Source organism: Oncorhynchus keta, chromosome 15, assembly GCF_023373465.1.
Source record: "Oncorhynchus keta strain PuntledgeMale-10-30-2019 chromosome 15, Oket_V2, whole genome shotgun sequence".
NCBI classification, from domain to species: domain Eukaryota; kingdom Metazoa; phylum Chordata; class Actinopteri; order Salmoniformes; family Salmonidae; genus Oncorhynchus; species Oncorhynchus keta.
This window is the reverse complement of record NC_068435.1, coordinates 34,109,165-34,126,193: the sequence shown is the minus strand read 5'-3', so window position 1 is coordinate 34,126,193 and position 17,029 is coordinate 34,109,165. Positions and strand designations below refer to the sequence as shown.

The 17,029-nt window shown below is 41.6% G+C and overlaps 1 protein-coding gene across 1 annotated transcript in view; it reads left to right on the top strand.

Moving 5' to 3' along the window:
- The window catches only part of pth1r (parathyroid hormone 1 receptor), an 88,347-nt gene that overhangs the window by 46,611 nt on the left and 24,707 nt on the right, over positions 1–17,029 (top strand). The window contains exons 3-5 of the mRNA XM_035788397.2: positions 11,192–11,302; positions 11,822–11,946; positions 14,974–15,068. Coding sequence (XP_035644290.1) covers positions 11,192–11,302; positions 11,822–11,946; positions 14,974–15,068 — 331 coding nt within the window. The remainder of the gene's footprint in view (positions 1–11,191; positions 11,303–11,821; positions 11,947–14,973; positions 15,069–17,029) is intronic.

Sequence of the window (17,029 nt, the reverse complement as noted above, 5' to 3'; positions counted from 1 at the left end):
TTAAAAACCTTAAAAAGGGATCGGACCCTTTTTTTTCCTTTCAATTTTCGCCTAAAATGATATACCCAAATCTAACTGCCTGTAGCTCAGGACCTGAAGTAAGGATATGCACATTCTTGATACCATTTGAAAGGAAAGACATTGAAGTTTGTGGAAATGTTAAATTAATGTATTAGAATATAACACATTAGATCTGGTAAAAGATAATAGAAAGAAAAAAACATTTTCTTTTGTACCATCTTTAAAATGCAAGAGAAAGGCCATAATTTATTATTCCAGCCCAGGTGCAATTTAGATTTGGGTCACTAGATGGCATCGGTGTATGTGCAAAGTTTTGGACTGATCCAATGAAACATTGTGTTTCTGTTAAAATGTTTGTATCAAGACTGCCCAAATGTGCCTAATTGGTTTATTAATAACTTTTCAAGTTCATAACTGTACAATCTCCTCAAACAATAGCATGGTATTATTTCACTGTTATAGCTACTGTAAATTGGACAGTGCAGTTAGATGAACAATAATTTAAGCTTTCTGCCAATATCGGATATGTCTGTCTCCTGGGAAATTGTCTTGTTACTTACAACCTCATGTTAATCGCATTAGCCTACGTTAGCTCAACCCTCCCGCAGGGGACCCACCCATCCTGTAGAGGTGATAATACATACACACAACAAGTAGTTCACATGGGGGAGAGGCGTCTTTATTTGGTTTTTGAAACTAGGTTTGCCATTCACTTGCGCTATATAAGATGAAAGGCAGTTGCATGCACTCATGGCTCTATATAGTACTGTATGTTTCCTTGAATCTGTTCTGGATCTGGGGACTGTAAAAAGAACCCTGGTGGCATACCTGGTGGGGTAAGTGTGTAAGTGCTGTGTGTAAGTTGGCTATGCAAACAATTTGGAATTTCCAACACATTAATGTTTCTGATATGCTGAACACACCACTCGTGTTGCAAAATACATGTACACATACATGTTATTCAATCATTGCACCCACATTGCTCGCGCGCATCAACAAGCGTCTGTGTAGCCAGGTTCTAAAATATAACTTGTTTCTAATCTCAGAAAAAAAGAAACCTCCTCTCACTGTCAACTGTGTTTATTTTCAGTAAACTTAACATGTGTAAATATTTGTATGAACATAACAAGATTCAACAACTGAGACATAAACTGAACAAGTTCCACAGACATGTGACTAACAGAAATTGAATAATGTGTCCCTGATCAAAGGGGGGTCAAAATCAAAAGTAACAGTCAGTATCTGGTGTGGCCACCAGCTGCATTAAGTACTGCAGTGCATCTCCTTCTCATGGACTGCACCAGATTTGCCAGTTCTTGCTGTGAGATGTTACCCCACTCTTCCACCAAGGCACCTGCAAGTTCCCGGACATTTTGGGGGGGAATGTCCCTCACCCTCACCCTCCGATCCAACAGGTCCCAGACATGCTCAATGGGATTGAGATTTGGTCTCTTCGCTGGCCATAGCAGAACACTGACATTCCTGTCTTGCAGGGACGAACAGAATGAGCAGTATGGCTGGTGGCATTGTCATGCTGAAGGGTCATGTCAGGATGAGCCTGCAGGAAGGGTACAACATGAGGGAGGAGGATGTCTTCCCTGTAACGCACAGCGTTGAGATTGCCTGCAATGACAACAAGCTTAGTCCAATGATGCTGTGACACACCGCCCCAGACCATGACGGACCGTCCACCTCCAAATCGATCCCGCTCCAGAGTACAGGCCTCGGTGTAACGACGATAAACACAAATCCGACCATCACTCCTGGTGAGACAAAACCGCGACTCGTCAGTGAAGAGCACTTTTTGCCAGTCCTGTCTGGTCCTGCGACGGTGGGTTTGTGCCCATAGACAATGTTGTTGCCGGTGATGTCTAGTGAGGCCCTGCCTTACAACAGGCCTACAAGCCCTCAGTCCAGCCTTTCTCAGCCTATTGCGGACAGTCTGAGCACTGATGGAGAGATTGTGCGTTTTTGGTGTAACTCGGGCAGTTGTTGTTGCCATCCTGTACCTGTCCTGTAGGTTTGATGTACTGATCCTGTGCAGGTGTTGTTACACGTGGTCTGCCACTGCGAGGACGATTAGCTGTCCATCCTGTCTCCCTGTAGCTCAGTCAGGCTTCTCACAGTACGGACATTGCAATTCATTGCCCTGGCCACAACTGCAGTCCTCGTGCCTCCTTGCAGAATGCCTAAGGCACGTTCACGCAGATGAGCAGGGACCCTGGGCATCTTTCTTTTGGTGTTTTTCCAGAGTCAGTAAAGGCTTAGTGTCCTAAGTTATCATAACTGTGACCTTAATTGCCTACAATTTGTAAGCTATTAGTGTATCAATGACTGTTCCAAAGGTGCATGTTCATTAATTGTTTATGGTTCATTGAACAAGCATGGGAGACAGTGTTTCAACCCTTTACAATGAAGATCTGTGAAGTTATTTGGATTTTTACGAATGATCTTTGATAGACAGGGTCTTTTTTTGCTGAGTTTATTTGTAACGCTTGATGCGCTGCAAGAACTGCCTCTCCCATCTCCTCATTGGTTTTTAGTAGCATATACACACGTGGGTGATTTGAATGATAAACTGATGTCCACAATCCAGTCCAGTTGGTGGTGGTAATGTACCATATAAAATCCAAAGAAGAAGAAGTAGCCTGAAGGAAGAGATTACTAGAAACAAACTCGGTTGACCCTTTTATCTGTGTATTAATTGTCGGAGTAGAGGACCTTGTGCATTTCAGGTAAAATAACAACCCAAGGTTTATATCCCAGGACAAATTAGCTAGCAACAGCAAGCTAGCTAGCTAAATTGCCATAAATGTTTAATGCTTTTCGACCTGTCCCCAAATGAATACATTTGGTTCATAGTTATTTTTGATATTTCAACCTGCGTGTCCTGATCACATCTGGTGTGTTTGGATACAACACGCAAGCGGTCTGGTCAGCATGTTCTAAAAACAAGAAGTGACGTAGTCAGTCTTTCCTCAACTCTTAGCCTAGAGGGACTGGCATGCATAGTATTAATATTACCCCTCTGATTACAATGCAGAGCAAGACTTGCCGCTCTGTTCTGGGCCAGCTACAGCTTAACTAGGTCTTTTTTGCAGAACTTGACCATATGACTGGACAATAAAATAAGATAAAACTAGAGCCTGCAGGATTTGCTTTGTGGGGTGTCAAAAGAGCAGAGCATCTATTTATTACGGACAGACCTCTGCCCATCTTTACAACCATTGAATCTATATGTTTTGACCATGACAGTTTACAATCTAAGGTAAAACCAAGTAATTTAGTCTCCTCAACATGTTCAACAGCCATACCATTCATTACCAGATTCAGCTAAGGTCTAGAATTTAGGGCATGAGTTTTACCAAATACAATGCTCTTAGTTGTAGAGATGTTCAGGACCAGTTTATTACTGACCACCCATTCCAAAACAGACTGCAACTATTTAAGGGCTTCAGTGAATTCATTAGCTGTGGTTGCTGATGTGTATGTGGTTGAATCATCAGCGTACACGGACACACATGCTTTGTTTAATTCCAGTGGCGGGTCATTGGTAAAAATAGAAAACAGAGGGCCTAAAGAGCTGCCATGCGGTACAACACAGTTTACATTTTTGACATTGAGAAGCTTCCATTAAAAAACAACCTCTGACTTCTATTTGATAGCTCTGAATCCATGATATGGCAGAGGTTGAAAAGCCATAATACATACGTTTTCTTAACAGGTTATGGTCAATAATATCAAAGGCTGCACTGAAATCTAACAGTACAGCTCCCACAATCTTCTTATTATGAATGCATTTTAACCAATCATCAGTCGTTTGTGTCAGTGCAGTACATGTCTATATAAGCGTGCTGAAATTGTTAATTTGTTACAGAGAAATAGTATTGTATTTCGTCAAACATAATTGTTTCCAACAGTTTGCTAACAGCTGGCAGCAAGCTGATAGGTCTACTGTTAGAACCAGTAAAGGTTGCTTTATCACTCTTAGGCAGTGGAATGACTTTGGCTTCCCTCCAGGCCTGAGGACAAAGACATTCCTCTAGGCTCAGACTAAATATATGACAGATAGGAGTGGCTATAAAGTCAGCTACCTTCCTCAGTAGCTATCCATCTAAGTTGTCATTTCCAGGAGGTTTGCCATTATTGATCGATAACAATCATTTTCCCACCTCTCCCACACTAAATTACAATGCATTTTTTAAATGGTTAGTTTTTTATGCATGAATTAGGATGGCTCACTGTTCGTTATTGGCATTTCCTGCCTAGGTTTTCCCATTTTGCCAATGAAGTAATCGGCCATAGATACCCATTTCATGAAGCTCCCGACGAACAGTTCTTATGCTGACGTTGCTTCCAGAGGCAGTTAGGAACCCGTTCTGTGAGCTTATGTGGCATTCAAGGCTGAGCCGTTGTTGCTCTTAGATGTTTTCACTTCACAATAACATCACTTACAGTTGACCGGGGCAGCTCTAGCAGGGCAGACCTTTGACGAACTTGTTGGAAAGGTGGCATCCTATGACGATGCCACTTCAAAAGTCATTGAGCTCTTCAGTAAGGCCATTCTTCTGTCAATGTTTGTCTATGGAGATTGCATGGCTGTGCTCGATTTTATACGGGTGTGGCTGAAATAACCAGAATCCATTCATTTGAAGGGGTGTCCACATACTTTTGTATATACTGTATAGTGTGTCATTGATCTTGGCTTCATAACCGTTTTTCTTCTTTTTGTTGAGTCTAGTCACATCATTTCTTAATTTGCAGTCAGTCAGCCAGTCAGATGTCCAGCCAGACTTATTAGAACCTCCTTTTGCCCAATCTCTTTCAACCATAAAGTTTTTAAATTCCTCCTCAATCCATGGAGTCTTACATTCTAATTAATAACCTCTTAAATGTATTGGCAAAATGTAGATTTCTAAATATACATACATATACATACCCTAAAGTAGGTGCTATTCCTGTGTAATTACATGATTCTGACATGGTATATTTGGAAAGAAGACATCTGGGAGATGAAAGAAGACATCTGGGAGATTATGAGGAAATTAGCAGAAGATAGTTTGGAGTTACGTAGGCCAGAATACACAAGATCAAGCACACTCTGTTCTTTTATTTGAATTACTGATGACTAGAGCAGGAAACACATCAGATGGCTTCCACAACATTGTGAGCAATATCAGAAAAAATGGGATTAATAGACCTAACAACTAGAAATGGACAAATGTTGTAGTAAGTGGTGTCAGGTGTGGTCACGGGACGCTTCCAAGTGTCCCTAAACCTCTCCAAAGTGGCATATGTCTGTAAATTATATAATTCCAGTGCTTTTATATATTTGAACTCCCTAAATGCAATTTGTTCAGTAAAAAACACAATTTGTATCACATCAACCTCACTCAAAAATTGTGGTGGTGTTATGGAGTATCCAGGCTACATTCAAGTGTCCTTTCAACCTCTCCAATGTGTCTGAATGTGGTAATTGGACTGTGTTTGCACACAGGATATGCATAAAAGTTATTGTTCACTATTACAAACTGAAGTTCTGCATCGTCAACCTCTCTCAAACATTGTGGCGGTGTCGGGGGACGTACAGGGGATATGGATATCTACATCGCGGAAGCAGGCAACATATTTTTTATGCGCAAAGATATAGTCACTTGGTAGACATTCGACATTGCCATTAAGTCATACGTCATCAGATAACAGGCTAGATTTGTTCCTACCAACCTTAGGATTCATTTGATAACCCCCCCATGAAGCTATAACTCAAACACAGACCAAATTGAAGCTTACCTTGTAAGATGTTTGCTGTTTGGTGAAAACGTTGTGTAATATGAATATTTTGACTCTCGGGGCTGGTGATCAATAACTGTAGGTCACAGGCAGACAAATAAGATATCCTCATGATCTGTGAAGTCCCAGCTTTCAGTGTGTGTTAACTAAAAGCAGGCACCAGAGAGAGCATCCTGACTGGTTGCATCATTAGCTGGTATGGCAACTGCTCGGCCTCCGACCACAAGGCATTAGAGGGTAGTGAGAACGGCCCAGTACATCACTGGGGCGAAGCTTCTTGCCATCCAGGATCTCTATACCAGGCGGTGTCAGAGGAATGCCCTAAAAATTGTTTAAAACTCCAGCCACCCTAGTCATAGACTGTCCTCTCTGCTACCGCACGGCAAGCGGTACCGGAGCACTAAGTCTAGGTCCAAGAGGCTTGTAAAAACAGCTTCTATCGCCCCAAGCCATTAGACTCCTTAACAGCTAGTCAAATGGTTACCCAGACTATTTGCATAGCCTTTACACCACTGCTACTCTCTGTTGTCATCTATGCATAGTCACTTTAACTCTACCTACATGTACAGTTGAAGTTGGAAGTTTACATACACCTTAGCCAAATACATTTAAACTCAGTTTTTCACAATTCCTGACATTTAATCTTAGTACAAATTCCCTGTCTTAGGTCAGTTAGGATCACCACTTTATTTTAAGAATGTGAAATGTCCGAATAATAGTAGAGAGAATGATTTCAGCTTTTATTTCTTTCATCACATTCCCAGTGGGTCAGAAGTTTACATACACTCAATTAGTATTTGGTAGCATTGCCTTTAAATTGTTTAAAACTTGGGTCAAACTTTTCGGGTAGCCTTCCACACACTTCCCATAATAAGTTGGATGAATTTTGGCCCATTCTTCCTGACAGAGCTGGTGTAACTGAGTCAGGTTTGTAGGCCTCTTTGCTCGCCCACTCTTTTTCACTTCTGCCCACTTCTGCCCCCATTTTTCCACAACTTTGGAAGTATGCTTGGGGTCATTGTCCATTTGGAAGACCCATTTGCAACGAAGCTTTAACTTCCTGACTGATGTCATGAGATGTTGCTTCAATATATTCACAATTTTCCTACCTCATGATGCTATCTATTTTGTGAAGTGCACCAGCCCTCCTGCAGCAAAGCACCCCCACAATATGATTCTGCCACCCTCGTGCTTCACGGTTGGGATAGTGTTCTTCGGCTTGCAAGCCTCCCCCTTTTTCCTCCAAACATAACGATGGTCATTATGGCCAAACAGTTCTATTTTTGTTTCATCAGACCAGGTTGTGGCTAATTTCTTTAGAATTTCCCATGATGTCAAGCAAAGAGGGACTGAGCTTGAAGGTAGGCCTTGAAATACATCCACAGGTACACCTCCAATTGACTCAAATGATGTCAATTAGCCTATCAGAAGCCATGACATAATTTTCTGGAATTTTCCAAGCTGTTTAAAGGCACAGTCAACTTAGTGTATGTACACTTGTGACCCACTGGAGTTGAAATACAGTGAATTGTAAGTGAAATAATGTCCGTAAACAATTGTTGAAAAAATGACTTGTCACACACAAAGTAGATGTCCTACCTCAACCGGTGTCCCCGCACATTGACTCTATTTGTTGGTTAGGAGCTCATAAGTTAGCATTTCACTGCACATGGAAAAATCACATTTTATTAGTCACGTGTTTATTTAATTTATGCTTCACAATGCTAACCGGAAGGTAGGTAGCAGCCATCTTGAAATGAGGTCATCGGCTCGGCCTGCCCTTATAAATTAGTGTACCCATATATGGTAGTAATGCTTCTTATTTATCACATCAGCCCAAATATTTTAACATCAAACAATCATTTTTCCCCCACATAATTTCAATGAAATTACAATGAACCACGGTGTGTGCATCAGACATGACTACTTAACCCGTATACCTGGTGACGCTGTCAGAGAGTAGTAGAATCGACTTAGCCTGGTGGCTGTATCCTGACCCCTTTTTGAAAGGTTGCACACTATCAAGGTGAGACCCAAATGCAAACACAGGAGGCAGATGGTTGGAGTCCTACAAATGTTTATTAAACCAAAGGGGTAGGCAAGAGAATGGTCGTGGACAGGTAAAAAGGTCAAAACCAGATCAGAGTCCAGGAGGTACAGGCTCATGGTCAAGGCAGGCAGATCTGGTCAAGGCAGGCGGGTACAAAGTCCAGAAACGGGCAAGGGTAAAAAATAAAATAAATACATTTTAAAAAAGCAAGAGAACGGGTAAACTGCTGGTTGACTTGGAAACATACAAGACAAACTGGCACAGAGAGACAGGAAACACAGTGATAAATACACTGGGGAAAATAAGCGACACCTGGAGGTGGTGGAGACGACCACAAGGACAGGTGAAACAGATCAGGGCGTGACACACACGTCTTCACAATCATAGCTCGGCTGAAGCTGAAATGTGGGTATGAATATTGCCTACCTCTCAAAGAGAGAGGAAAGGGTGTACTTTCTGCCTGAAAAAGCCTTATTTGGTGTGCTTGATTAATTCAGTATTCTTTTTACTTTATAATTTCGAGCATTTTCATTTCAACCTAATGTGCACATTGTTTATTAGGTGGCAAATACTTTGACATCGTTATGTTCTATACAGTATAGCCTATGCTGTAGTTAGTCTCATGATGGCCCTGTAGAATTTTGTACCGTTGCACGCTGAGAGTCAGGAAGTTCATGGAGTGAATACATTGAATAAATAAACAAATTTGAACAAAAAAAAAGAACCACCAACAGCGCACCGACAGACACATAAACAATAACGCCTAGGGAAGGAACCAAAGGGAGTGACAAATAGGGCAGGTAATCAGGGAGGGGATGGAGTCCAGGTGAGTGTCAATAAGCGCTGGTGCACATGACGATGGTGACAGGTGCGTGTAATAATCAGTGGTCTGGTGACCTAGAGGTCAGAGAGGGAGTATACGTGACAAAATGACGGAGGAAACTTTTGCTGTTAACTGGCCATTATGTTTTATGAATAGTTTTTATTTTTGTAATGTTGACGACATTGGCTAAGAAAAGTGTGCCCTTTATTTGGAATCGGCTAAACGCTCATTTTGGTCTCCTCTATTGTGGAAAAACCTTGAAACTTGCATGCTGACTCAAACTCAAAGAGTAGCAACTGAATACATTTTTGAGGTGTTTGGCTTTTCTTCCAGATTTGTCTTAACCATGTCTTATGTGAGCACCCTTTGGTGTTATGTGCCACTGTAAACTTGTGGTTAGCCAAACTATTATTAGAACTGTGGAGGGATGACTGTTTCAAATGGTTTGCACCGTGTGGTAGTAAAATTAGCAAATAGTAATGAACTGATCTTTCTATTCTAGCTATTTTGAAAGTGGTGGCTGGTAGGGTGGTGGGCCAACCTCAGCCCAAGGCCAGGGTCTTGTTTAGTGTTGCAGTGTTTCACTGTGAAGTCCCATCTATTTGTTATTATTTCTCATTTGTGCCTTAAATACACATGAGTTCTCCATTACTTCCCTGAGACAACGTTTTCATTGAGGGAGACACTGAGGTTTGCCTGGTTAGGTCAGTGGAGGGATGTGGGCTCAAGACCCCAGACCTTGCAGTGTGTGAAAATAGCTCAGCATTCAAACCTGTGGTCTTGGTGTAAAATCATAAAAGCTTGCAACTATCAAAACTACTGCGATATGTTTTGACATCTGCAAGACTTGAATCAAATGACTGGAGGGAAAAAGAAAGCATTATTATAAACCTCAATTACATCACCAATCCCGAAGTGCCCCACTCCCCCATAGTCCCATTTATATTTAAATCATGGTCATGGAATTTTATAGGAAATTATATATGTGTGTGTTCTGTGTTTAATTTGAGCCCGTTGGTAGGTGGTCCGATGGGTTATAAAAGTACAGTGAAAAGAAACTCAAACCTAAGACCGATTTCACTCCCAGGACATGTGGTCATTCGATATGGAAAACCGTGAAGCATCTTAGTCTTCACTCTCAGTCCAAAACCAGTTGAAAAAAAATACAAAGTGTGCTCTCTAATTATGATATCTGAATGATGGGCGATTTTGAAGGCACATAAAAATAATGCCGTCATAGCCTCTTTGTAACATTGATTACATGAATGAGAAAGTAATAGATTCCATAGCAAAGAGAAAACAGTTTTTGTTTTATCCTTATCTAGTTATTAGTGGTCAGTGTGGGGAAGATGTTTTCAATAATAAAATGAAAGCGTAACCAGAAAGTGGCTTCTGCCAGGGATATGTGGGGAGAGGGTACTACATTCCCACTGTCGGAGGGCTAGGGTTTCTGCACCATTTGGTAAAGCTAACAATTAATCTACGGTTTGTTCTGTTTGCCAAAGCAACAATTCCTTGTGAGTCAAAGGCGTTTTTTTGCTAACTTGCTTAAAGTGTACAAACAACAACTTTACCGCGCTGTGCGCATACCCAGGGGGTGAGGAAGAAAGATTTTACAAGAGGGTAGAAATAAGTGAGGTTAGCAGAACCGCTAACTGCTTGACTCTGCTCTTCCACTGTGGTGAACAAGACTCCGTCTTCAGTGGTGTACCATAGTATCTTTGTTTTTTTCCCAAGGGATCCAGAACCCTGCACCACTGTCACTGTTGTTTTCTTGATTTTGCCTGGAATTTACACAAATAAGATCCATATTGAAACCACTTTTAACAGAAGAGATGCGCTTTATGTTGAGGTGTGAGTGCTGCGGTAAGATCATAAACATTCAATAAATAGTGCATTTAGGCCTATGCTCCTCCTCCAATGGATCATTAGAAACATGCCTGTATAGGCCTACTCCGTTATTTCCTGACTGCAACATTGCAAGTCTCCTTTTAATGCGGCGGAAGCAACATAGACTAACAAGCATTTCTTTCTTGTGAGTTGGACGTAAACAGTGGAAGCAGATTCATGCCAAAACAAAGTACAATTAAAAACATTGAAGTATGATACATTTGCTTGAAAATGTTGACATTTTGAGGTGTTTTGGGAATGACATGCTTGTTTGTTTAGCCTTTGTTGTAGTTTTGCTGGAGAGCAGCAGCCACACATCTTCTCTGGATGATCAAACATACTGGTGTTGTGAACAAGGGACATTATATCCATTTCCTACTTACCAACCAATTAGCAGCCTACTGGGGCCATCTTTCTCTACATGCTGTTTATGATCATGACATTAGGTTAACGCTCATTTGTGTATCCTTTTCAGGGGACAGCACAATCTAAAAACAGCTACTCATTGGTGTCTTGGAATACAACAAAGCCTAAGGCGACGTAATGTTGGAGCCAAGGCAGTGAACAGTCAGTCACTAGGCGTAAATGTCACTACTGCTTTGGCTCTATTCCTGCAGATGGTTACTGCTCGCCGGAGTGGGATGGCATTGTTTGTTGGCCTGAGGGGTCTCCTGGAAAGCTGGTGTCCACTGCCTGTCCAGAGTACATTTACGACTTCAACCATAAAGGTAAGACAGGCCCTGGGTAACCTGCAGTTCAACAGTTCTCTTTCACTGAGCTCATTTTCAGTTTTACGTCAAATGTGCGCACGCACGACTGTAAGTCGCTTTGGATAAAAGCGACTGCTAAACGGCATATAGGTAATGGTGGTCACTATTGTACAATTTGAAAACAACCTCTTGTGTCTGCTTTACTCTGGAAGATGGCATGGGGCGTATCTTTTGAATACATTTCTATAGTTACATCGACGTAACAAGATTTTGATCTTTAACAACTTGAGTTCTTCATCTGACAAGGCTGTTGCACTGGAAAAAGTACACGTGATTTCTGATGTGATAACATTCTACCAAACTCCTAACATACTATTCACTTTGTTTCCTAGAAAAGGCCAACAGCCTTGGACATTTATTCAAGGAAATTGTCACGCATAGTATATCCTAGTATACAACACCAATATGTACTTACAGGTGAAAAGAAATTACACGTGCATTGTCATTCTGTTGTATTCTATGTGTTGTATTCTACAGGACTAGCCTATCGTCGCTGTGACAACAATGGGACGTGGGAGCTGACCACTTCCAACAACAAGACATGGGCAAACTACAGCGAATGTGCAAAATTCCTCTCGCACTATAACCAAAATAATGAGAAGGTGAGAGTCGTGTCTATCCTAGCGTGCATTTCTTCACACCATTAGACAATGCCAACTTTGTCAGGGATGTGACACAATGGCAGTGGACGTGGACAATGGCCATTGTGTCGTTTCTGAAAAAAAGTGTGACATTTTATGTCTATTTCAATCTATTCTATTGCTTGAGGGCAGTTCTCGCATTAGCCTACACAATCAATGTGGAGGTATTGGAATGTGTATGATATTGGACGTGTGATCTGATTGTTAAGATACTAGGCCCTCTTTACTGGTGTAGGCTAGGCCGCTTTTCATTTCTGTCACAATTCAGATGGAGCTGTAAGGGGATTTGTGTGTGAGTATACTGCAGGAGCTAGCTAGCTACTGCTCTGACGTCTCAATCATTCTCGAACCTCACATGTCTGTAACTTCTTGAACCTCTACAGTGTTCATTGTCTGTCTGCCATCCCCATTGTTAGACTTGTTTGCATTCGGCTTTTTCTGATGCTTCTACTCATTTGCAGAAAACCTAACAATAACAAAAGATATTTAGAAGATCAACATAAAACCCTGTTTACCATTTAGATGAAAAATGTCACCAAATGGAACAAAAGATGTGTCCCCTCAGAAATGTGAGGCTACTTCAAATGAAAAGCAGACATGCTAATTCTTTACTATTGACTTATTTCCCCCTTGAAGATTATGTGAACTATGTTTGGAATGATTATACTTGTGTTTGGACCAAAGAATCTATTGCTAGATGAAGCGAAGCGTTACCTCCATTGAACCCCTTCTTACAATCTGATATGTATGATAGGCTTCTTCCTCTGACTTAAATGTATTGGAGCAGAATTGGATATCGGGATAAAGGCTATATGACTGGCACATCTCTCCAAAAATGGTGCTGTAGCCAGGAATTTGAGGAAAAGATTCAACATGTGGAAAATTTAAGAAAAATGTCTTAAAGTAACTTTAACCATAGAAAGATTGCGGATACTGTTACGACTTTACTTTGCTTAATTCCGTTATCATCACAGAGGTTATTCCAATTCCATTAATTCAATTATTTCCTCTGCCCTCAACTGTTATTTGAGGTGCTTGTTGATCAAATGGATTTCCTGTTACACTCAGTTCTGGGCCAATGGACAACAAGGTTGGGCTCCATTTGAATTGAAGGCAGTAAATTCAGGAAGCAAGCAAACATTTGTTCAATAATAAATAAATAAATGCATTTATTCTCAATGACTTCTCAATAAACTGAAAAGTAGAAGCTATTTCAAAAGTTTATACATTTCTGATTTTTTAAATTCAAATCACTTCCTGAATTGACTGCCTTCAATTCGAATTGAGCCCAAGTCTAGTGGTCAGCAGGTTGTCATGGGTAACACGTTGCCATGGGTAACACTGGGCCATGTAAAAGGAGGCGGTAAGTAATCAGTCCCTGAATGACGAGTCGAGGGCGCTAAGCAGGAAATTGTTGAAAGCTACTCCCCACTCTTAACCTGAGCAAGGTTACTTAGCGGTTAGCACCAGCCAAGGTTCAGAAAAGGTCATCCTGAGTACTGTAGATTGGATTCAGTCTGGTTTATCCAGGCTATCTGCTTTTGGGCTTACTTTCATAATAAAGTGCACCAGGGATCGCTTACTGCAACCCAAAATATCTGGCTTCATATGAATATTAAACCAAACTTCTCTGGTCTCTCCCCGCACGTGCATTCTTCTCTCCCCCTTTTAAATGTGGGTCTCAACATTACGGTTGTGGGCGAGGATGTCATGGGTATCCTTCCATCCACATTTTGAGGAGAGGGCCCCTGATTTATTTCTTCTTATACTTCAAATGTTTGTTGATGGTCTCCCGGTCCCAGGACTCATAGCAGCAGCTATAGTTAATGAAAAATGCATATGCACCAAATTAAACCCTTCAGCCGTGCACCACAACTTAGGAACCCTTGGGTTTGGCACTGGGTCCCCATCCCTAAATGATAACAGCAGTGGAGCAGGTTCTGGTTACAGCAGGCCCCAGAGGAGTCTCTCCACTAGGCTGTGTTGATCCAGCAACCACGGGTAGCTAGCTAGAGTCCAGACCTGGATTCAAATAGTATTTCAAATACTTTGCGAGTTTGATTGAGTCCTGCCTGGAATGCCAGGTGAACAGGATTTATTTTAGACAGGCAAGCTCAATCAAGTGCAGCTAAAATATTTGAAATAAAACCAATCCTATTTGAATCCAGTTTTTTTTTTGTGTCTCACCTCTCCAGCAGTATGTCCTCTGGTTGCCTGCTCTGTTCTGTTATCTCCAGCTGGAAGCCCCAGCACGCACCACACCCCACCCCACCCAGGGCTTTTGTCAGTGCGGCACATCTCTCAAGCCAAATATTCTGTTTATTAGAAATCACCAACTTAGTCTGACACTTGGCGGGCATCCCATTGCCTGGTGGGCGTCAGTCCTCTGGTGGGCAGCTCACTGTCAGAAGTAACACACCATATTTTATTCGGAAACTAATCAGAGGCTTGAAAATGGTTGCACACCGTGAAATGACCTTTAGACCTTGGAATGATCGCGCACCATGACAGCACCTTCTTTGCGCTTTAAGATGCATGGTGTTTTGTTTTTGGTCCGCAGCAGTTTTCTGTTTAGTAATGCGTAGCCTGCAACTGTGAGTAATTTTTTTGCCGTGAGTAACATTATCCTCAGTGCCTCTATAAAGGCTCAAACACCCTATGAAGGCGTTCAGCAGATTTATGGGGACAATATTGTGTAATTGGAATGTCCTGGGCGAATGACTTTTATGTTGTAAAACAATCAATGTAGCACACCAGGCACACTTATCAAACATCTATCACTTCCTCAAACAGGCTACTGTAAATAGGCCGACACCTGAGTAGACAGTTCACTCCTGACCTGCCACCTGATATGACTAACAATATCTCTCCTTCATATGACCTTGTCTCTCTCAACAGGAAGTATTTGAACATCTGTACATTATCCACACAGTGGGCTACTCCGTCTCTCTTAACATTTCTCCTTCATACGACCTTCTCTCTCAACAGGAAGTATTTGACCGTTTGTACCTCATCTACACAGTGGGCTACTCCATCTCTCTGGGATCCCTTATGGTGGCTGTGATCATCCTGGGTTATTTCCGGTGAGTAGTACTTGTTGTCATTGGGAAAATTCCTTCCTCAGTCCATATTGTATCTCCCACCAAATCTCTCATCGAATGTTTTGTGTGGTGAAACAAAGAGACAAAGCCTGCAAAATGTGTTTGTATAATGTTTTACCTTTGCTTTTCCATGAGCGTTTGACTTTTAAAAGGATTAGAGGTGGCTGAGGTTGTTGAGGTTGTTGCCTTGGAGCCAGCGTGTAATTGTGAATCGTGCCTCGTCTTGCTGGCATTTACTGTATATTCTTTGTTATTTTCATACTTATTCATCTCAGACCCCAGAGATCCATAGGAAAGCCGTGGTTAGTACGTATTGTTATTATATTTACTTGGTGGTATATTTACATGAAGATATGGGCGGCAGGTAGCCTAGTGGTTGAGCCAGTAACCGAAAGGTTGCTAGATCGAATCCCTGGGCTGACATGGTAGGAATCTGTCGTTCTACCCCTGAACAAGGCTGTTAACCCACTGTTCCCCGGTAGGCCGTCATTGTAAATAATAATTTGTTCTTAACTGACTTGCCTACTTAAATAAAATGTAATATCAGGTGTGGTGCGCAGTTTCAGCCTAATTAATATTCTGTCATGTCCGGGCAGAAGCCTTTACGTCATGTTGAAAGAGAAATAGATTGGCAAATTAATTCTGACAGTCAATTTGATATGTAGTGAATTTGGTTGGATTTTCTAGAGACAGTTACTTTGTTCTTATCATTGCCTTAGCCAAAAAATGAATTACTCAAATTCAGCAGCATGAACACTAATCCTTGCACACAAGGTTGAATTTGTTTGACATTTTACATTGAATCGTTTCATTTTTCTTTTAGGTGATTAATGCAAGGAAACCTCCCCATTATTTACAATTTTTTGTTTAGCGGAGGGAGAGTGTCAAGTCCAGGAATTGGTGTAAAGTTGTGTTTACAAACATTGCGCTCAACGTGACTTAGAGCCTAAGCCAGGCTTCTCAGAAGGGAGTGAATGTTTTAAGAGAGAGAGACCCTAAACTGGCACCAGGAAATCTACAGGCCAAATTAGTTTAAACACACGTCTCGAGGGTCCCCGGGGGTCTGGGCTGACGTCCCAGCAGCGCATTCAGGAGCACTCCAGCTCCGTCTCCCCCTACCTTTAACATGGCAGGCTTTTAAGACCCTCAGACACAGGAGAGGCAGGTTCATAAATGTTTTCTGTGGAGAGACCGAGAGGGATACATACTGCACATTAGCACTGGTGTTTATCCTTCTTCCTGTTCACAAATCAGTTTCCCTCACCACTTTACAAATCAGTTTCCCTCACCACTTCACAAATCAGTTTCCCTCACCACTTCACAAATCAGTTTCCCTCACCACTTCACAAATCAGTTTCCCTCACCACTTCACAAATCAGTTTCCCTCACCACTTCACAAATCAGTTTCCCTCACCACTTCACAAATCAGTTTCCCTCACCACTTCACAAATCAGTTTCCCTCACCACTTCACAAATCAAAGTTCCCCAAAGGAGAGCTTGTCCAATATCTTAATAGCCAGTTTAGAGGTAGCAGGTAGCTTAGTGGTTAAGAGCATTGGGCCAGTAATCCCTAAGCCAATTAGGTGAAAAGTCTGCCGATGTACCCTTGAGCAAGGCACTTAACCCTAATTGCTCTTTTAAGTCGGTTTGGATAAGGGCGTCTGCTAAATTACTCAAATGCAGTAATGGGTATGACTGCAGAGGTTAGACACAAGCAAATAATGATTCATGAGTTTTCTGCGGTTACTTGTTATATATATATACTCACTGCTTGCCACAGTAATACACTGATATAGGGCTGGGAATTGCCAGGGACCTCCCAGTATGATATTCTCACGATACTTACGTGCTGATACAATGTATATTGCGATTCTCTCAATTTGTTATGACATGTTATTGCGATTTGATGTCCCAAAAAGAATGCTCACTATATGTCTGCTGCA